The following is a 20,322-nucleotide window of genomic DNA, read 5'->3' as shown; positions in this document are numbered from 1 at the left end:
GGTGTCTGTGCCTGGGGGGGGCCGGGGCGGGCCGGGTTGTGGCTCTCTGGCCGGGAGGGGGTGTCTGTGCCTGGGGGGGGGCCGGGGCGGGCCGGGTTGTGGCTCTCTGGCCGGGGGGGGGGGTGTCTGTGCCTGGGGGGGGCCGGGGCGGGCCGGGTTGTGGCTCTCTGGCCGGGGGGGGGGGTGTCTGTGCCTGGGGGGGGGGCCGGGGCGGGCCGGGTTGTGGCTCTCTGGCCGGGGGGGGGGGTGTCTGTGCCTGGGGGGGGCGGGGCGGGGCCGGGTTGTGGCTTCTGGCCGGGGGGGGGTGTCTGTGCCTGGGGGGGGCCGGGGCGGGCCGGGTTGTGGCTCTCTGGCCGGGGGGGGGGTGTCTGTGCCTGGGGGGGGCCGGGGCGGGCCGGGCCTGGGGGGGGGGGTGCCTGGGGGGGCCGGGGGGGCCGGGTTGTGGCTCTCCGGCCGGGGGGGGGTGTCTGTGCCTGGGGGGGGCCGGGGCGGGCCGGGTTGTGGCTCTCTGGCCGGGGGGGGGGGTGTCTGTGCCTGGGGGCCGGGGCGGGCCGGGTTGTGGCTCTCTGGCCGGGGGGGGGTGTCTGTGCCTGGGGGGGGGGGCTGGGGCGGGCCGGGTTGTGGCTCTCCGGCCGGAGGGGGGGCCTGTGCCGGGGGGGGCCGGGGCGGGCCGGGTTGTGGCTCTCTGGCCGGGGGGGTGTCTGTGCTGGGGGGGCCGGGTTGTGGCTCTCTGGTGGGGGTGTCTGTGCCTGGGGGGGGCCGGGCGGGCCGGGTTGTGGCTCTCTGGCCGGGGGGGGGGGTGTCTGTGCCGGGGGGGCCGGGTTGTGGTCTCCGGCCGGGGGGGGGTGTCTGTGCCTGGGGGGGGGGGCTGGGGCGGGCCGGGTTGTGGCCTCTCCGGCCGGAGGGGGTGTCTGTGCCCGGGGGGGGCCGGGGCGGGCCGGGTTGTGGCTCTCCGGCCGGGGGGGGGGGGGTGTCTGTGCCCGCGGGGGTGGCGCCGGCGCGTGCGGGTGTGTCGGCTTGTGCGGCGCTGGGAGCCTAAGGCTGCACCTGGGCAGGTGAGCGAGGGGGCGGGGCTTGTGGGCAGGTGTATCCAAGGGGCGGGGCTAGAACAGGTGTGTGTGACGTCACACCAGGAAACGGGGGGGGCAGGTAACTGACCGGCTCCCCCCCGCCCCGAGCCATTTCCAGCCCCGCCATGGGGCGCAAGGAGGAGCCGGACGCGGCGTCCTACGGTGAGCGGGGGACCCCGACACAGCGGAGGGTTCTTCGGGGGGGGGGGCAGCTGCTCCCCCAAACTGGGGGTCCCAGCCGTGCCGGGGGGCTATTGGGCGCCAGAGCTGGGGGCGGGACCGGACCGCTGGCCCCGGGCGGGCGGCCGTGGGACCCCCCCACTTTGCCCCGCCCGCCCCCTCTTGGCTTCAAAGGGAAAGGGGGCGCCCGAGGCCCCTCCCAGCCCGTCCCGACCCCCGGGGACAGCGCCCCCCCCCCCGTTCCCAGCACAGAGGGGTGAGACCCTCACTGGGATGTCCCCCCCCCGCGGGGCTGGGCGCTGGTTTAATGAGGGGGGGCAGGAGGGGGCAGACGAGGCTGGGAGGGGGGGGGGGCTGCTCCTTTTTCCCAGCGACCGTCCTGCTGCTGGGGGAATCACCCTGTCCCCCCCCCCTCCCACGTGCCCCGCCCCCCTTCACACCTGCCCCCCCCCCCGGCCCCAGCGGGGCACCGGGCGCGCCGCCGGGGGGGGCGGTTTGTTTGGTGACAAAGCAACAAGGAAATGGGACGCGCCGGCCGGGAGCTGGAAGGGGGCAGCCCCGCCCTGCCCCCCCCCCCCCCAGCCACCCCAACCCCCCCGCACTGCCCCCCCATGTGCCACCCCAACCCCCCTCCTGCCCCCCCGTGTGCCACCCCAACCCCCATGTGCCACCCCAACCCCCCCCGCCCCCCCCCCCCCGTGTGCCACCCCAACCCCCCCACCCTGCCCCCCCCCCGTGTGCCACCCCAACCCCCCAGCCCAGATTTAACACCCCCGGTTCCTGACTTGGTACCTGACTTAGTGTCCGGCAGTTTGTGTGGGGCGGGAGTGAGGGGCACAGGCCGGGTTGGGGGGCAGGGGCTGTGGGGTGGGAGTGGGGGGCAGGCTGGAGGGGTTAGGGGCTGTGGGTCAGGAGTGAGGAGCACCAGCAGGAGTGAGGAGCACTGGAAGAGGTCGAGGGGCAGGCTGGAGGGGTGAGGGACTGGGGGCAGGAGTGAGGGGTACAGGCAAGGCTGGGGGGGCAGGAGTGAGGGGCACTGTCAGCGCTGGGGGTTGTGGATGAGGGGCACCGGCAGAGATGGGGAGCAGGGGCTGGGGGGAGGGGCACAGGCAGGGCTGGGGGGCAGGGCCTATGGGGTGGGAGAGCGGGGCACTCAGGGGGGCAGGGGCTGCAGGGTGGGGGTGAGGGGCAGGCAGGTGGGGGGGGGCAGGGCCTATGGGGTGGGAGAGCGGGGCACTCAGGGGGGCAGGGGCTGCGGGGTGGGGGTGAGGGGCACTGGCAGGGCTGGGGGGCAGGGCCTATGGGGTGGGAGAGAGGGGCACTCGGGGGCAGGGGCTGCGGGGTGAGGGTGAGGGGCACAGGCAGGGCTGGGGGGTGGGAGGGGCTCAGGGTGGGAGAGCGGGGCACTCGGGGGGCAGGGGCTGTGGGGTGGGGGTGAGGGGCACCAGCAGGGCTGGCAGCAGGTGTCAGTTGGGGGGCTGTCAGCTGCCCCCGGTGGGGCTTGTCTTTGGGGGTTCGGGTGGGGCAGTAGGAAGCAGAGGGGGGTTCATGCGGGGGGGGGGGGAGCGGGAAGCGGTGGGGTTGGGCCAGTCGGGGCGCTGCCCCGGTCCCGCCCTGCCCCTCCCCGGCCTTATCTCCGTTAATTGCCCTTAATCAGCTCTTATCAACCTCGGCCTTGAAATCCTCCCCCCTCCTCCCCACAGCCTTGGCCTTGAACCCCCCCCCCCCCCCGTCCCTTGCACCCAGCATCCGGGAGAGCCCAGCAAGAGGGTCAGGACACCTGGGTCCGATCTCCCCCCAACCACTGCCCCCCAGGGCCCTGGCTCCCCCTGCTCTAACCACCAGGCCCTACTCCCCTCCCAGAGCCGGCGAGAACCCAGGCGTTCTGCCCCCCCTCCCCCGCTCTGACCCCCTCTCTCTGTCCACAGGGGAGCAGTGTAAACATGACCCCTCCTTCCGGGGCCCCATCCGGGACAGGTGAGTGACCCGGGGGGGAGGACACCCGCCTCTCCCCTCCCCCTCTTGGGGGCTCCTGGCTCCTCCCCCCACCCCCAGCACCCTCTGGCTGGGTTCGTCCCCCCTCACCCTCCCTCTCCCCCAGGAGCTGCACCGACATCCTCTGCTGCCTCCTCTTCATGGCCTTCCTCGCCGGGTACATGGTGGTGGGGATCCTGGGTAAGTGACCCCCGAGGGGGCTGCCCTGTGGGGCCGGGTCACGGGGCTCTCCCCGGGCGGCTGGGGGGCAGGGCTGGGAGGGTGGCGTGGGGGGGATGGGCAGGTGCTGACTCAGTGCTCCCGTCTGCCCCTCCCCCAGCCTGGCTGTATGGGGACCCCCGGCAGGTCGTGTACCCCCGCAACTCCACCGGCGCCTACTGCGGCATCGGGGGCAACACGTGAGTATCCCCCCCCACAGGCCCACCCGGCCCCCGGCCTGCAGCCACTGCCCCCAGGGGCACCCGGCCTGCCCCCCAGCTCCCCCCTGCAGCCCCTGCTCCCCTGGGCCCTGCCCCCCAGGGGCACCCGGCCTGCCCCCCAGCCCCTTCCCCCCTTGCAGCCCCTGCTCCCCTGGGCCCTGCCCCCCCCAGGGGCACCCGGCCTGCCCCCCAGCCCCTGCCCCCTGGGCCCTGCCCCCAGCCCCCTCCCCTCGGCCGGGCCCCCATAGGCCGGGGCACCCCAGGGCTCCCCCTTCACTTCGTCGTCTCTCGCTGTCCCAGCCCCCTCCCGTCCCGTGCCCGGGTTTGGTGTCACTGCAGTGGGTGTCCCCCCCGCCTTGTCCTGGGTCTTTGCCTCACCCCCCGGCCCCCCCTTTTTCCCCAGGGGCAAACCCTTCGTGCTCTACTTCAACCTGCTGCAGTGCGTCACCTCCCTCAACCTGCTGGCCACTGCCATGAACGGCTGCAGTGCCCCACCACCCAGGTACGCCCCCCGCCGCCCAGGTACGGCCCCTCCCCCCACCGGCCCAGGTACGCCCCCCCGCCGCCCAGGTACGGCCCCTCCCCCCACCGCCCGGGTACGCCCCCCCACCGCCCAGGTACGGCCCCTCCCCCACCGCCCAGGTACGGCCCCTCCCCCTGCCCCAGGTACGCCCCTCCCCCACCGCCCAGGTACAGCCCCTGCCCCAGGTACAGCCCCTCCCCCACCGCCCAGGTACGGCCCCCCCCCCACCGCCCAGGTACAGCCCCCCCCCCACCGCCCAGGTACGCCCCCCCACCACCCAGGCACAGCCCCTGCCCCAGGCATGCCCCTCCCCCCACCACCCAGGTACAGCCCCCCCCCCCGCCCAGCTCACGCCCCCCCCCCCCGCCCAGGTACGGCCCCTCTCCCCGCCTCAGGTACGGCCCCCCCCACCGCCCAGGTACAGCCCCTCCCCCCCCACCCCAGGCACGCCCCCCGACCGCCCAGGTACGGCCCCTCCCCCCCCCGTCCTAAGCCCCCCCACCGCCCAGGTACGGCCTGGCCCTGGCACGGTGTGGGGGCTGGGAGAAGAGCCTAGTGGGGACTAGTGCAGTGGGGACTAGTGGGTAGAGCGGGGGCTGGGCGCGCAGACCCGTGGGGTGTGTCCTGCCGGGGCCGGCGAGGCGGCGTGAGCCGTGGCCCGTAGCTCCGCGGGGACCCCGAGAGCCAGGGGGTGGCCCCGGCTTGCTGAGCGGCAAAGGGGCTTGGTGCCTCTCGGGGGGGTGGTGCAGCCGTGTGCCCCGAGGGCCTGGCCCTGCCCCACGCCCGTCCGGGGCTCCAGTGCCGGCGTGACCCCCCTCGCGCGCGCGGAGCAGGGGCGCCCGGTGCCCCCCGACCCCCTCGCCGCCTGCGCCCCCCGGGTAACGCTGCCCCGGCCTGCCTCTGCCCCAGGTCTGCGTCGCCGCCTGCCCCGACGCCTTCTGGGTGGCGCCCCCCACGGCCTACCTGCCCGGCCAGCCGCCCGCCCGAGTGCTGAACCAGACGTGGTGCGTGCCCGGCGTCAACCTCTCCACCACCAGCCTGGTGAGCCCCCCTGCCCCCCCGGCCCCCTGCCCCCTGGCCCCTGCCCCCCTGCCCGGCCTCAACCTCTCCACCACCAGCCTGGTGAGCCCCCTGCCCCCCTGCCCCCCTGGCCCCTGCCCGGCCTCAACCTCTCCACCACCAGCCTGGTGAGCCCCCCCTGCCCCCCGCCCCCTGCCCCCCTGGCCCCTGCCCCCCTGCCCGGCCTCAACCTCTCCACCACCAGCCTGGTGAGTCCCCCCGGCCCCCTGCCCCCTGGCCCCTGCCCCCTGCCCGGCCTCAACCTCTCCACCACCAGCCTGGTGAGCCCCCCGGCCCCCTGCCCCCCGGCCCCCTGCCCCCTGCCCCTGCCCCCCTGCCCCCCCCCCTGCCCGGCCTCAACCTCTCCACCACCAGCCCCCCCCGGCCCCCCTGCCCGGCCTCAACCTCTCCACCACCAGCCTGGTGAGCCCCCCGGCCCCTGCCCCCCGGCCCCCCTGCCCCCCGCCCCTGCCCGGCCTCAACCTCTCCACCACCAGCCTGGTGAGCCCCCCCCCCTGCCCCCTGCCCCCTGCCCCCCTCCCCACCACCAGCCTGGTGAGTCCCCCCCGGCCCCTGCCCCCCCCCCCCGGCCCCTGCCCCCCTGCCCCCTGCCCCCCGCCCCTGCCCGGCCTCAACCTCTCCACCACCAGCCTGGTGAGTCCCCCCCCCCCTGCCCCCCGCCCCCTGGCCCCTGCCCGGCCTCAACCTCTCCACCACCAGCCTGGTGAGTCCCCCCCCCCCGGCCCCCCCCTGCCCCCCTGCCCGGCCTCAACCTCTCCACCACCAGCCTGGTGAGTCCCCCCTGCCCCCCGGCCCCTGCCCCTGCCCCCCCGCCCCTGCCCGGCCTCAACCTCTCCACCACCAGCCTGGTGAGTCCCCCCGCCCTGGCCCCTGCCCCCCTGGCCCTGCCCCCCCCGCCCCCCTGTGCCCCTGGCCCCTGCCCGGCCTCAACCTCTCCACCACCAGCCTGGTGAGTCCCCCCCCCCCCCGCCCCTGCCCCCCCGCCCCTGCCCGGCCTCAACCTCTCCACCACCAGCCTGGTGAGTCCCCCCTGGCCCCCTGCCCCTGCCCCCCGCCCCTGGCCCCTGCCCCCCCCCTGCCCGGCCTCAACCTCTCCACCACCAGCCTGGTGAGTCCCCCCCCCCCCGGCCCCTGCCCCCCCGCCCCGGCCCCTCCCTGCCCCCAGCTCTGCCCCCCAGCCCTGCCGGTACCTCTCCTTCCCGCCCTGTAGCCCCTGCAAGTTCAGCTCTGTCCCCCCCCCCCCCCCCCGCCACTGCCTGGTGCCCCTCGCTCCTGCCTCTCAGTCCCTGCCAGCCCAGCCCTGTCCCCGCCCAGGCCTCCAGTGCCCCTCACTCCTGCCCCAAAGCCCCTGCCCCCAGCCCTGCTGGTGCCCCTCACTCCTGACCCCCAGGCCCTGCCCTCCGGTGCCCCTCGCTCCCAACCTCCTTGCCCCTTCAACCAGCTCTGCCTCCCCAGCCTGCCAATACCCCTCTCTCCTGCCCCACAGCCCCTGCCCTCTGTGCCCCTCTGGTGGCCGGATTTGCCCCGGCCCTTGGTCTAACCACGGCTCCATGTGCCCCTCAGACGGTGCCGGAGATCCTGGCCCGGGAGCTGTGCCCGTCCTTCACCGTCGCCTCCACGGCAAGTAAGACGGTGCGCCTGGGTCCCGGCCCGGCTCGGGGGGCTGCGGGGGGGGGTGTGAGCCGGCACGACGGGAGCCGCGGGGAGGGGGGGCCGTGAGCTGGCACGACGGGGGCTGCTCCCTCGCTGTCTGTCCCACCGGCTCCTCGCTAGCCCGGGACGGGGACCCCGCAGCCCGTCGCTCCCGGCCCCGGGCAGGCGGGTCCTGGTGCCCAACCCCAGCTGCCCTGGCTGCTTCGCCCGTCGGAGGCCAAGGGACAGTCCCCCCGTGTGACGCCCTTTGAGGAACCTGGAACCCCCTCGGGCTGCTCCCTTCCGACCAACCGGCCCGGTTCCCCCGGCGCCCCGCCGGCTCCGTCCTTCCTGGCGCCCTTCTCCGGGCTCCCTCCGCGGCCCCGCGGCGCTGCCGGGGGGGGGGGGGCGCCCTGTGTCGGCCCCGCAGCGCTGCCGGGGGGGGGGCGCCCTGTGTCGGCCCCGCAGCGCTGCCGGGGGGGGGCGCCCTGTGTCGGCCCCGCAGCGCTGCCGGGGGGGGGGCGCCCTGTGTCGGCCCCGCAGCGCTGCCGGGGGGGGGCGCCCCAGCTCTTCCAGCTCTGCCCAGCGCGTCTCCCCGGGGTCTCCCAGGCAGCTCCTGCCACCGGCTGCGGCCGTGTCCGGGTTCGCCAGGTTCCCCCCCCCATGCTCACAGCGCAGGACTCAGGGTGGGGGGGGCTGCGGGTGCCCTGGAGCCCCCCCAGGACTCGGCTGCACCCCAGTATGACCCCTCCCCCCTCTGCAGCCTTCAATCGCTGCTTCCCCAAGTTCGATGCGGACGTGGCGCCCAATTTCAGCATCCCCGACCGGACGCCCAACGAGACCCGGCAGCTCATCTCGACCGGAGCCCAGTGAGTGCGACCCCCGGCCCTGCCCCCCGGCCCTGCCCCCGAGCCCTGCCGGTGCCCCCCAGCCCTGCCCCCCGGCCCTGCCGGTGCCCCCCGGCCCTGCCCCCCGGCCCTGCCCCCGAGCCCTGCCGGTGCCCCCCGGCCCTGCCCCCGAGCCCTGCCGGTGCCCCCCGGCCCTGCTAGTGCCCCTCACTCCTGCCCCCCAGTCCTGCCCCCAAACCTGCCCCCCGGCCCTGCCAGTGCCCCTCACTCCTGCCCCCCCAGCCTTGCCCCCAAACCGGCTCTCCGGCCCTGCCAGTGCCCCCCACGCCCGCCCCCCAGCCCTGTCCCGCAGCCCTGCTGGTGCTCCTCACTCCCACCCCCCAGCCCTCCTGGTGCCCCCCACTCCCACCCGCAGCCCCTGCCCTCTCCCCCCACAGGCAGATCGTGAAGTCTCTGGACGCCAAGGACATCGGTGTGAAGATCTTTGAGGATTTTGCCAGCACCTGGTACTGGATCCTCATGTGAGTGACACAGGCCGGGGGGGTGGGGGGGGGGCAGGGACCCTCAGGGTCTCCGGACCCAGGGACCCGGTCGGCTGGGGGGGGACCTAGCAGCTGGGGGGGACCCAGGGACCCGGTCGGCTGGGGGGACCTAGCAGCCGGGGGGAGACCCAGGGATCCGGTCGGCTGGGGGGGGACCTGGCAGCCGGGGGGAGACCCAGGTTCTCACCCCTGCCCCCCCCCCAGCGGGCTGCTGATTGCCATGGTGCTGAGCCTGCTGTTCCTCCTGCTGCTGCGGCTGGTGGCCGGGGTGCTGGTCTGGGTGCTGATCCTCGGGGTGCTGGCCGTCGGTGCCTACGGTAGGTGGGGCTTCGTGAGGGGTGGAGCTAGGAGAGGGGGAGGAGCCAGAGGGGTGGAGATGGGGGAGGGGTTAGGAGAGGGGAGGGGCTGTCTGGAGGTGGGGCTAGGTGGGGTTTTTGTGGTGGTTGGGGGTGGGGTTTCCATGAGACTGTGCTGGGGGGACAGGCTGGGGGGCTGGCTGGAGGGAACAGGGCTGGGGCGCAGGCTCTGGGGGCTGGGGGCAGGCTGGGGGGCAGATGGGGGGCTGGGAGGGTTGGGGGTTAGGCGGGGGGCTGGGGGCCAGGCTGGAGGGAGAAGGGTTGGGGGGCAGGCTCTGGGGCTGGGGGGCAGATGGAGGGCTGGAAAGGTTGGGGGTTAGGCAGAGGGCTGGGGGGCTGGCTGGGGGGCAGGCGGGAGGTGCGGGGCAGCCCGTGACCCCCTTCCCCCCAGGGATCTACCACTGCTGGCGGGAATACAGCGCCCTGCGTGCGGCCGGCGCCTCCATCAGCAACGTCGGCTTCACCACCAACTTCAGCGTCTACTCCAACGTGCAGGAGACCTGGCTGGCTGCCTGTGAGTCCCCCCCGCCCCCCACCGGGATCCTGCCTGCTCGGGGGGGCAATTCCTGCCCCCCAGGGACGGGCGCCAGGCCTGGGAACAGCCCCCTGAAGCTGTGGGGGCCTCCTGGTTCCTGCAGACGCCCCCAAAACATGGGAGTCTTTTGTAACTTGGGGGGCTTTCTGGACCCCAGACTGCGGGGGGGTCTGAGCCTGGGGCCCCCTGTGGCAATGGGGGTGCTGGACAGATGCCCCAGCCCTGGGCCCCACAATTCCACTGGGGGATTTGGGGGTGCACCCTGCTTTGGGGTGTCAGTGATCTCAATGGACTCCCACAAAGGTGGGGTGCCCCAAATCTCTCCCCTCAAATTGGGGGTGCCTGCTTCTCTCCCAGCAGCCCCCCCACCCTGTGTGCACCCCAATAATTCTCCCCCCCCCCGCAGTGATCATCCTGGCGGTGGTGGAAGGCGTGCTGCTTCTCGTCCTCATCTTCCTCCGCAAACGCATCCTCATCGCCATCGCCCTCATCAAGGAGTCCAGCCGGTGAGTCCCCCCTGCCCCGCACACAAGGGGGGGGCATGGGAGCCCACTGGGGGTCTGACCCACTCAGGGATAATCCAGAAGCCTGGCCCCTTCCTCTTTAACAAGGAGGCCGGAAAGAGGGTGAGGTCGATGATGTGTTAACCTGTGGAACCACCCGACACAGGATTTGGGTGGGGGGCCGGGTGAAAAGCAGGGGGGCCCCATGGGTCTGAGTATGGGGGAGCAGAGGAGGCCAGGGAGCTGGGCCTGATCTACAGTAGCCTGGACGCCAGGTGAGATGGGCCCCCAGATGTGGTCACCAGCTGTGCGGCGACCATGCACGGTGTAGACCTGTCTGGAGAGTGGGGCGGGGCTAGGCCGGGAAGAGAGCAGCCCAGGGGTGGGACCCCAAAACAGGGACTTACCCGGGGTCCCCCCCTTTTGTCTCCGTTTCTAGAGCCATCGGCTACATGATGTCCACCCTCTTCTACCCGCTGGTGACTTTCCTGCTGCTGCTCATCTGCGTGGCTTACTGGGCCATGACAGCGCTGTATCCTCCGCGGGCCCGGCCCCCTGCCTGCCCCTGGGGCTGGGTGGGAGGGGTCAGGCCCCGAGTGCTCCTGTTGTCTCCCCTTGACCACCCCCTCCCAGCTACCTGGCCACCTCCGGGACGCCCCTGTATCGCGTCACCACCAGCAACTCGAGCATCCCCAGCTGCGCCGGCATCTCGGGCAACGAGACCTGCGACCCCACGGTGAGTGGCCAGGGGGCCTGGCTCCCGCCCGTGTCCCCCGCTCTAACCACTAGACCCTGCTCCTGCAGCCGGGAGAGAACCCAGGCCTCTGGCTCCCCGCCCGTGTCCCCCGCTCTAACCACTAGACCCTGCTCCTGCAGCCGGGAGAGAACCCAGGCCTCTGGCTCCCTGCCTGTGTCCCCCGCTCTAACCACTAGACCCTGCTCCTGCAGCCGGGAGAGAACCCAGGCCTCTGGCTCCCTGCCTGTGTCCCCCGCTCTAACCACTAGACCCTGCTCCTGCAGCCGGGAGAGAACCCAGGCCTCTGGCTCCCTGCCTGTGTCCCCCGCTCTAACCACTAGACCCTGCTCCTGCAGCCGGGAGAGAACCCAGGCCTCTGGCTCCCTGCCTGTGTCCCCCGCTCTAACCACTAGACCCTGCTCCTGCAGCCGGGAGAGAACCCAGGCCTCTGGCTCCCTGCCTGTGTCCCCCGCTCTAACCACTAGACCCTGCTCCCGGAGCTTGGCGATTTCAGGGTCTCTGGCTTGTTTGTTCACTCGCTTGCTGTTCCCGTTCTTCCCTGGTCCCGGTTCTCGCGCTCGCTGGCAGCTTCCCCCTTCGCGCCTTCGTTTGGGGGGAGGGGTCACTCCCCTGCCCTTGTCCGGTGGCTCCTCCCTTCTCTGGGGGGGGTCTCCCCTCCTCTCTCCCGCGCCCCCCCCCCCGCCTGCTCCCACCTGCCCTTGCTGGCTTCTCTGGGGGTCTCCTCCTGTCCTCTCCTGCCCCTGCCTCCCTCCTGCCCCTGCCTCCCTCCTCACGCTGCCTCTTCCCGCAGACGTTCAACGCCTCCCGCTACCAGCCCTGCCCGGCCGTGGGCTGCACCTTCTACAAGTACAACGACCGGGGCCTCTACCAGCGGAACCTCTTCAACCTGCAGCTCTACAACGTGCTGGGCCTGCTGTGGGCCGCCAACTTCGCCCTGGCGCTGGGGCAGTGCGTGCTGGCCGGCGCCTTCGCCTCCTACTACTGGGCCCGCGACAAGCCCCGCGACATCCCCGCCTGCGCCCTGGGCGGCGCCTTCCTGCGCACGCTGCGGTGAGACCCCCCTGCCGTCCCCCCGCCGGGTCCCCCCCTGCCGTCCCCCCGCTGGGCCCCCCTGCCGTCCCCCCGTCCCCCGCGACATCCCCGCCTGCGCCCTGGGCGGCGCCTTCCTGCGCACGCTGCGGTGAGACCCCCCGCTGGCCCCCGCTGGCCCCCCGCTGGCCCCCCGCCCCCCCTGCCGTCCCCCCGTCCCCCGCGACATCCCCGCCTGCGCCCTGGGCGGCGCCTTCCTGCGCACCCTGCGGTGAGACCCCCGCCGGGCCCCCCCTGTCCCCCCGTCCCCCCGTCCCCCCGCTGGGCCCCCCTGCCGTCCCCCCGCTGGGCCCCCCTGCCGTCCCCCCGTCCCCCGCGACATCCCCGCCTGCGCCCTGGGCGGCGCCTTCCTGCGCACCCTGCGGTGAGACCCCCCTGCCGTCCCCCCGCCGGGTCCCCCCCTGCCGTCCCCCCGCTGGGCCCCCCTGCCGTCCCCCCGTCCCCCGCGACATCCCCGCCTGCGCCCTGGGCGGCGCCTTCCTGCGCACCCTGCGGTGAGACCCCCCTGCCGGGCCCCCCCCTGCCGTGCTCCCCCGCTGGGCCCCCCTGCCGTCCCCCCGCCCCCGGGCCCCCTGCCGTCCCCCCGCTGGCCCGCCCTGCCGTCCCCCCGCTGGGCCCCCCTGCCGTCCCCCCGTCCCCTGCGACATCCCCGCCTGCGCCCTGGGCGGCGCCTTCCTGCGCACCCTGCGGTGAGACCCCCCCCGCCCCCCGGGTCCCCCCCCCCCTGCCGTTCCCCCGCTGGGCCCCCCCCCCCTGCCGTCCCCCCGCCGGGCCCCCCCCCTGCCGCCTCCCCCCGCTGGCCCCCCGCCCCCCTGCCGTCCCCCCGCTGGGCCCCCCTGCCGTCCCCCCGTCCCCCCCCTGCGACATCCCCGCCTGCGCCCTGGGCGGCGCCTTCCTGCGCACCCTGCGGTGAGACCCCCGCCGGGCCCCCCCCCCCTGCCGTCCCCCCGCTGGCCCCCGCGACATCCCCGCCTGTGCCCTGGGCAGCACCTTCCTGTGCACCCTGCGGTGAGCGGCCCCCCCCCCGCCGTCCCCCCCCCCCCGCCGTCCCCCGCCTGGACGCCCGCCCTGTCCTCCCCGTTGGGAGCCCCCCCTGCCGTCCCCCACGACGACATCCCCGCCTGCGCCCTGGGCAGCGCCTTCCTGCGCACCCTGCGGTGAGCGGCGGTCCCCCCCCCCCCCTGCCGTCCCCCACGACATCCCCGCCTGCGCCCTGAACAGCGCCTTCCTGCGCACCCTGCGGTGAGCGGCCCCCCCGCCGTCCCCCCATTGGGACCCCCCCTGCTGTCCCCCCGCTGGGCCCCCCCGCCGTCCCCCGCGACATCCCCGCCTGCGCCCTGGGCAGCGCCTTCTGCGCACCCTGCGGTGAGCCCCCCTCCCCCCGGCCCCCCCCGCTGGGCCCCCCCGCCGTCCCCCCCATTGGGAACCCCCTTCCTGCTGTCCCCCCCCCCCGCTCCCCCTGGGGGCCCCCCCGCCCCCCGTCCCCCGCGACATCCCCGCCTGCGCCCTGGGCAGCGCCTTCTGCGCACCCTGCGGTGAGCGGCCCCCCTGCCGTCACCCCCCCGCTGGGCCCCCCGCTGGGCCCCCTGCCATCCCCCATCCCCCCTGCCACCCCCCCCCTCCTGTTCTCCACGACATCCCCCTCCCCCTGCTGTCTCCCCACCCCCCTGCCGTGGCCTCCTACTACTGGGCCCACGACAGGCTCCCCCCCCCCCCGCGACATCCCCGTCTGTGCTCTGGGCAGCACCTTCCTGGGGTGAGTGGCCCCGGGCCCCCCCTGCCTGGGCCCCTTCCCCCTCCCACTGGGGCCCCTGGGACCCCCCCTGGCTCGGGCCCCTTTTCCCACTCCTGCTTGGTCCCAGACCCCACCCCACTGGGCCCCTGGAGCCCTCCCTTCCCTGGGCCTCCCCCAGTTGAATCCTTGAAAGTTGGAGGGGGTATGCAAATGAGTTCCATTGCCTATGCAAATGAGGGGAGCTAGACACCTGGGTCCCCCCCCAACCTGTCTGATTTCAGGGGCTGTTCCCTTGTATGCAAATGTGGGGGTGTGTTATGTAAATTCCCCCATCCATATTCATTGCCTGGGCAGGCAAGTTTAAGGCAGGCCCTGCCGCGTCTGACTGGGGGCGGGGGGCGCCTGGGTTCCCCCCCGGCCTCAGTAACGGGGTGCCCCCGGCGCAGGTACCACACGGGGTCGCTGGCCTTCGGGGCCCTCATCCTCACCATCGTCCAGCTGATCCGCATCCTACTGGAGTACCTGGACCACAAGCTGAAAGGTGGGGAGCCTCGGGGGGTCACCCCTCAACCTGCCCTCGCGTCTGCCGGAGCCCCCCAAACCCTTCCCCCAGCAGCATCTGGGGCGCACCGGAATCTGAGCCCTGCCATTGCTCCCCGCTGCACCCCGATTCCTGCCTTCTCCCCGCGGGAACCATCCCCCTCCAAAAACAAGAGCGCCCCCACTTTTGGACTGGTTTGTCCAGGATCGGGACCCCCAAAGCGGAGCTGTACCCCCAAACTGGGCTCTCCCTGGTCCCCCAAACTGTGAGCTCTCCCGCAAGCACCCCCAGTCCATGTGCATGCCTTTCTGGGTGACCCCAAATGGCTGCCCCCCACAAGCCTGCGCCCCAAAGCACCCATCACCCCTTCTTGGCTCCTTGCTCACTCACAGCTGGGCCAGTCCCAAAGGGGGATCCCCCGTTTCCGGGCCCCCATTACTGCATTGAGCTGCGCTGCTTTTCCGTGCACCCCGTACCTTGCTGTACCCCCCGTCCCGAACCACCTTGCGGTTTGGGGGACCAAGACACTTTGGGGTTCTGAGCTGCACCGCGATCCCTCGTTTCCCCACTGCCTCAGACATGAGGGGCTGCAGAGATGTCCTCGTTTGTTCCCCCCAGATTGGGGGGTTCAGGGCAACACCCCGAGATTCTTGTGCACGGCCCTGCCAATGCCGCAGGGTCCAGGGATGTTGTACCCCAGCCTCCCACTAGAGTGTAGCCTTGAGCGATGCCCTTGCACCCCCAAACCTGATGTGGCACCCCCACACTCCCTCTCGGCCTGGGACCCTGCTGTCCTGGCCTTTCCAGCCGTGATACCTTTGGGGCTTGGGGGATGTGGGAGGAGGCAGTTTCCCAGGGGGCTGGGGAAGTGTGGGGCTGGGGGAGTTTGGGGGTGTCTGACTGGCTTGCCCCCCCCCCCCCAGGAGCCCAGAACCCCTTCACCCGCTGCCTCCTTTGCTGCCTGAAATGCTGCTTCTGGTGTCTGGAGAAGTTCATCAAATTCCTCAACAGGAACGCCTACATCATGGTGGGGAGCGCTGGCGTGGGGGGGAGGCTTCCTGGGGGCTGGTGTGGGGCAGGGCCCTTGGGGGGGGAGGGGGCTTTCTGGGGGCTGGTGTGGGGCAGGGTCCTGTGGGGGAGAGGAGGCTTTGTGGGGGCTGGTGTGGGGCAGGACCCTGTGGGGGGGAGGGGGCTTTGTGGGGGCTGGTGTGGGGCAGGGCCCTGTGGGGGGAGGGGTGTGTTGGGGGAGATCTCGATCTTTGGGGGTGGGGGGTTCTGGGCTGCCTGGGGGGGAAGAGTCAGGGGTCCCATGTGGTGGGGGGAGACAGCGGCCCATCCTGCCGGGGACCCACGGGAGGGGCGAGTGGGCTGGGCAGAGACGGGGGATTCTGGGGCGTCACTCGGCTCCCCCAAACCCACCGCCTGACAAGGCCCCCCCCGTTGGGGTGTCGTTCCCCCCAGATCGCCATCTACGGGAAAAACTTCTGCACCTCGGCTAAGAACGCCTTCCAGCTGCTCATGCGCAACATCGTCAGGTACCGGGGGGGGGTTCTGGGGTACCGGGGGGGGTTCTGAGGTACCGGGGGGGGTTCTGGGGTTCCTGCCCCTCGGGGGGGGGGGTTGGGAGCTGAGCCAGGACTCTAGGGGGCTCTCTGGGGAGGGGAAGGGAGCAGGACTCCTGGGTTCTCTCGGGGGCAGGAGTGACGACACAGTCGGGGTCCCCCGATCCTGCACCCCCATAGCAGCCAGAACAGACTCCGCCGGCCGGTGGAACAGGGGGTGTACGGCCCCTCCAGGACACGGCCCAGCCGTGGGGCGATTGAGGCATTCGGGGCCAGGGTGGTTCAGACCCCTTGGGTGAGGGCCCATCACCCCAGCCCTTAGCCCGCCCCCCCAGCCTGCCCCTCCCCCGACACTCACTCCCCGAGGCCCCTCGCTGCCCCCCCCCGCCCGGTTGGGTCTCTGTCTAGTGCCCTAGGCAGCCCCCCGTGGGGCCGTGCTCGCAGGCCGAGGCCAGTAGGGGTCAGTCACCGCCCGAGCACCCCAACCCGCCAGGGACTGACGCTGCATCAGCATGTGGGGAGTCAGTGGGGACCACACAGCCCAGCGCAGGGGGGCCCGGGTACGGAGCAGACAGCCCCCCCCCACGGCACACACAGCCCAGCGCAGGGGGACCCGGTACGGAGCAGACAGCCCCCCCCACGGCACACACAGCCCAGCGCAGGGGGACCCGGGTACGGAGCAGACAGCCCCCCCCCACGGCACACACAGCCCAGCGCAGGGGGGCCCGGGTACGGAGCAGACAGCCCCCCCCCACGGCACACACAGCCCAGCGCAGGGGGGCCCGGGTACGGAGCAGACAGCCCCCCCCCACGGCACACACAGCCCAGCGCAGGGGGACCCGGTACGGAGCAGACAGCCCCCCCCCCACGGCACACACACAGCCCAGCGCAGGGAGGCCCGGGTACGGAGCAGACAGCCCCCCCCCACGGCACACACAGCCCAGCGCAGGGGGACCCGGTACGGAGCAGACAGCCCCCCCCACGGCACACACAGCCCAGCGCAGGGGGACCCGGGTACGGAGCAGACAGCCCCCCCCCACGGCACACACAGCCCAGCGCAGGGGGGCCCGGGTACGGAGCAGACAGCCCCCCCCCCACGGCACACACAGCCCAGCGCAGGGGGGCCCCGTACGGAGCAGACAGCCCCCCCCCACGGCACACACAGCCCAGCGCAGGGGGACCCGGGTACGGAGCAGACAGCCCCCCCCCCACGGCGCACACACAGCCCAGCGCAGGGGGACCCGGGTACGGAGCAGACAGCCCCCCCCACGGCGCACACAGCCCAGCGCAGGGGGACCCGGGTACGGAGCAGACAGCCCCCCCCACGGCACACACAGCCCAGCGCAGGGGGGCCCGGGTACGGAGCAGACAGCCCCCCCCCCACGGCGCACACACAGCCCAGCGCAGGGGGACCCGGGTACGGAGGAGACAGCCCCCCCACGGCACACACACAGCCCAGCGCAGGGGGACCCGGGTACGGAGCAGACAGCCCCCCCCCCACGGCGCACACAGCCCAGCGCAGGGGGACCCGGGTACGGAGCAGACAGCCCCCCCCACGGCACACACAGCCCAGCGCAGGGGGACCCGGGTACGGAGCAGACAGCCCCCCCCACGGCACACACAGCCCAGCGCAGGGGGGCCCGGGTACGGAGCAGACAGCCCCCCCCCACGGCACACACACAGCCCAGCGCAGGGGGGCCCGGGTACGGAGCAGACAGCCCCCCCCACGGCACACACACAGCCCAGCGCAGGGGGGCCCGGGTACAGAGCAGACAGCCCCCCCCACGGCACACACAGCCCAGCGCAGGGGGACCCGGTACGGAGCAGACAGCCCCCCCCACGGCACACACAGCCCAGCGCAGGGGGACCCGGGTACGGAGCAGACAGCCCCCCCCCACGGCACACACAGCCCAGCGCAGGGGGCCCCGGGTACGGAGCAGACAGCCCCCCCCCCACGGCACACACACAGCCCAGCGCAGGGGGACCCGGGTACGGAGCAGACAGCCCCCCCCACGGCGCACACACAGCCCAGCGCAGGGGGACCCGGGTACGGAGCAGACAGCCCCCCCCCACGGCACACACAGCCCAGCGCAGGGGGCCCCGGGTACGGAGCAGACAGCCCCCCCCCCACGGCACACACACAGCCCAGCGCAGGGGGCCCCGGGTACAGAGCAGACAGCCCCTCACTACACTACAGCAGCTTGGGGGGCTGGGGAGGGGGCGGGACTCCTGGGTGTTCTCTCAGGGGGAGGGGCAGGTTGGGGGGCTGGGGGGGGGGAGGGGGGGGACTCCTGGGTGTTCTCTCGGGGGAGGGGGAGGTTGGGGGGCTGGGGGGGGGGACTCCTGGGTGTTCTCTCGGGGGAGGGGGAGGCTGGGGGGCGGGGCGGGGCGGGACTCCTGGGTGTTCTCTCGGGGGAGGGGGAGGCTGGGGGGCGGGGCGGGGCGGGACTCCTGGGTGTTCTCTCGGGGGAGGGGGAGGCTGGGGGGCGGGGCGGGACTCCTGGGTGTTCTCTCAGGGGGAGGGGCAGGGGGGGGGGCTGGGGAGGGGGGGGGACTCCTGGGTGTTCTCTCGGGGGAGGGGGAGGCTGGGGGGCGGGGCGGGACTCCTGGGTGTTCTCTCGGGGGAGGGGGAGGTTGGGGGGCTGGGGCGGGGCGGGACTCCTGGGTGTTCTCCCGGGGGAGGGGGAGGTTGGGGGGGGGGGCGGGCGTGGGACTCCTGGGTGTTCTCTCGGGGGAGGGGGAGGCTGGGGGGCTGGGGCGGGGCGGGACTCCTGGGTGTTCTCTCGGGGGAGGGGGAGGTTGGGGGGCGGGGCGGGATTCCCGACTCTCTGCCCCCCAGGGTGGTGGTGCTGGACAAGGTGACCGACCTGCTGCTGCTCTTCGGGAAGCTGCTGGTGGTGGGGGGGGGTCGGGGTCCTCGGCTTCTTCTTCTTCTCCGGCCGCATCCCCATCACCGACCCCCGGTTCCGCTCGCCCACCCTCAACTACTACTGGCTGCCCATCCTGGTACGCCGCCGGGGCGGGGCCTCCTGGGGGCGGGGCCTGGCGATGGGGAGGAGTCACCTGGGGGCGGGGAGAAGGGGGTCTCCCTGGGGGCGGACCTTGGAGATGGAGGGGTGTCTCTTTGGGGTGGAGCTTGGAGATTGTGGGGGGGTCTCCCGGGGACGGAGCTTGGAGATGGGGGTGGAGCATATCCCGGGGCGGAGCTTGGAGATGGAGGAGGGGTGACTCCAGGGGGCGGAGATGGGGGTGGAGCATCTCCCGGGGGCGGAGCTTGGAGATGGAGGAGGGGTGACTCCGGGGGGCGGAGCTTGGAGATGGAGGAGGGGTGACTCCGGGGGGGCGGAGCTTGGAGATGGAGGAGGGGTGACTCGGGGGCGGAGCTTGGAGATGGAGGAGGGGTGACTCCGGGGGGCGGAGCTTGGAGATGGGGGTGGAGCATCTCCCGGGGGCGGAGCTTGGAGATGGGGGCGGAGCTTGGAGATGGAGGAGGGGTGACTCCGGGGGGCGGAGCTTGGAGATGGGGGTGGAGCATCTCCCGGGGGCGGAGCTTGGAGATGGAGGAGGGGTGACTCCGGGGGGCGGAGCTTGGAGATGGAGGAGGGGTGACTCCGGGGGGCGGAGCTTGGAGATGGGGGTGGAGCATCTCCCGGGGGCGGAGCTTGGAGATGGAGGAGGGGTGACTCCGGGGGGCGGAGCTTGGAGATGGAGGAGGGGTGACTCGGGGGGCGGAGCTTGGAGATGGGGGCTCCCCAGGGCTGCCCCCACTGACGCCCCCTCTCTCCCGGCAGACGGTGGTGGTGGGCTCCTACCTGATCGCCCAGGGCTTCTTCAGCGTCTACAGCATGTGTGTGGACACCCTCTTCCTCTGCTTCCGTGAGTGCCCCCCGCCTGCACCCCCAGCCCCCCCGGCTGCCCCCCCAGCCCCCCGGCTGCCCCCCAGCCCCCCCGGCTGCCTGACCCTCTGTGTCCCCGCAGTGGAGGACCTGGAGCGCAACGACGGCTCGCAGGAGAAGCCCTACTTCATGCCGGCCTCCCTCATGCGCATCCTCAGCAAGAAGAACCAGAAGGCGGAGAACAAGAAATAGCCCCCCCCCCTTTCCGCTCCCCCCACGAGTGGGGCGTGGCCCCTCCCCTGCTGCCCCATGCGCCCTCCCCCCCTCCGGCGGCCACCTTGTCAGCTGGGCCTCTTCCACCACAGCCACGTCCCATCGGCCATCTTGTGTCTTAGGCCTGCTCCCCCCCGCCACGGCCAACCTCCCGTCCCCAGGCCACGTCCTGTCGGCCATCTTGTGCCTTGGGCCTGCTCTGTGACCCCGCCACGGGCCACGTCCTGTCGGCCATCTTGTGCCTTGGGCCTGCTCTGTGACCCTGCCACGGGCCACGTCCCGTCGGCCATCTTGTGCCTTGGGCCTGCTCTGTGACCCTGCCACGGGCCACGTCCTGTCGGCCATCTTGTGCCTTGGGCCTGCTCCGTGACCCCACCACGGCCAACCTCCTGTCCCCGGGCCGACGGGAAGTCGTCATCTTGTGCCTTAGGCCTGCTCTGTGACCCAGCCACATCCTGTTGGCCATCTTGTGCCTTGGGCCTGCTCTGTGACCCTGCCACAGGCCACGTCCCGTCGGCCATCTTGTGCCTTAGGCCTGCTCTGTGACCCTGCCACGGGCCACGTCCTGTCGGCCATCTTGTGCCTTGGGCCTGCTCTGTGACCCTGCCACGGGCCACATCCTGTCGGCCATCTTGTGCCTTGGGCCTGCTCTGTGACCCTGCCACAGGCCACGTCCCGTTGGCCACCTTGTGCCTTGGGCCTGCTCCGTGACCCTGCCACGGCCAATCTCCCCCTCGCTGGTCCATTTCCTGTCGGCCATGTTGGATCGTGGTGTCATTCATGGCCCTGCCACGGCCAACCTCCCACCCCCTGGGCCACGTCCCGTCGGCCATGTTGGACTGCGCC

General features: G+C 73.5%; 1 protein-coding gene across 1 annotated transcript; it reads left to right on the top strand.

Annotated features, from left to right (window-relative positions):
• The first annotated feature begins 1,109 nt into the window (after positions 1-1,109).
• On the top strand, positions 1,110-19,592 carry SLC44A4 (solute carrier family 44 member 4). The gene is given in 23 exon segments (XM_089771633.1): positions 1,110-1,232; positions 3,179-3,227; positions 3,352-3,425; positions 3,565-3,643; positions 4,068-4,144; positions 4,147-4,166; positions 5,097-5,228; positions 6,831-6,891; positions 7,663-7,768; positions 8,185-8,268; positions 8,494-8,606; positions 9,037-9,159; positions 9,587-9,686; positions 10,123-10,215; positions 10,317-10,419; positions 11,231-11,490; positions 13,711-13,805; positions 14,729-14,832; positions 15,267-15,340; positions 18,207-18,267; positions 18,269-18,373; positions 19,159-19,243; positions 19,346-19,592. Coding segments are annotated over 23 exon segments (2,145 nt in total). The 5' UTR covers positions 1,110-1,195; the 3' UTR covers positions 19,456-19,592.
• Positions 19,593-20,322: the final 730 nt, after the last annotated feature.

This window comes from Pelodiscus sinensis, chromosome 19 (genome assembly GCF_052426305.1).
Source record: "Pelodiscus sinensis isolate ZL-2025 chromosome 19, ASM5242630v1, whole genome shotgun sequence".
NCBI classification, from domain to species: domain Eukaryota; kingdom Metazoa; phylum Chordata; order Testudines; family Trionychidae; genus Pelodiscus; species Pelodiscus sinensis.
The sequence above is the reverse complement of the archived record's forward strand: the minus strand, read 5'-3'. Positions and strand labels throughout refer to the sequence as shown.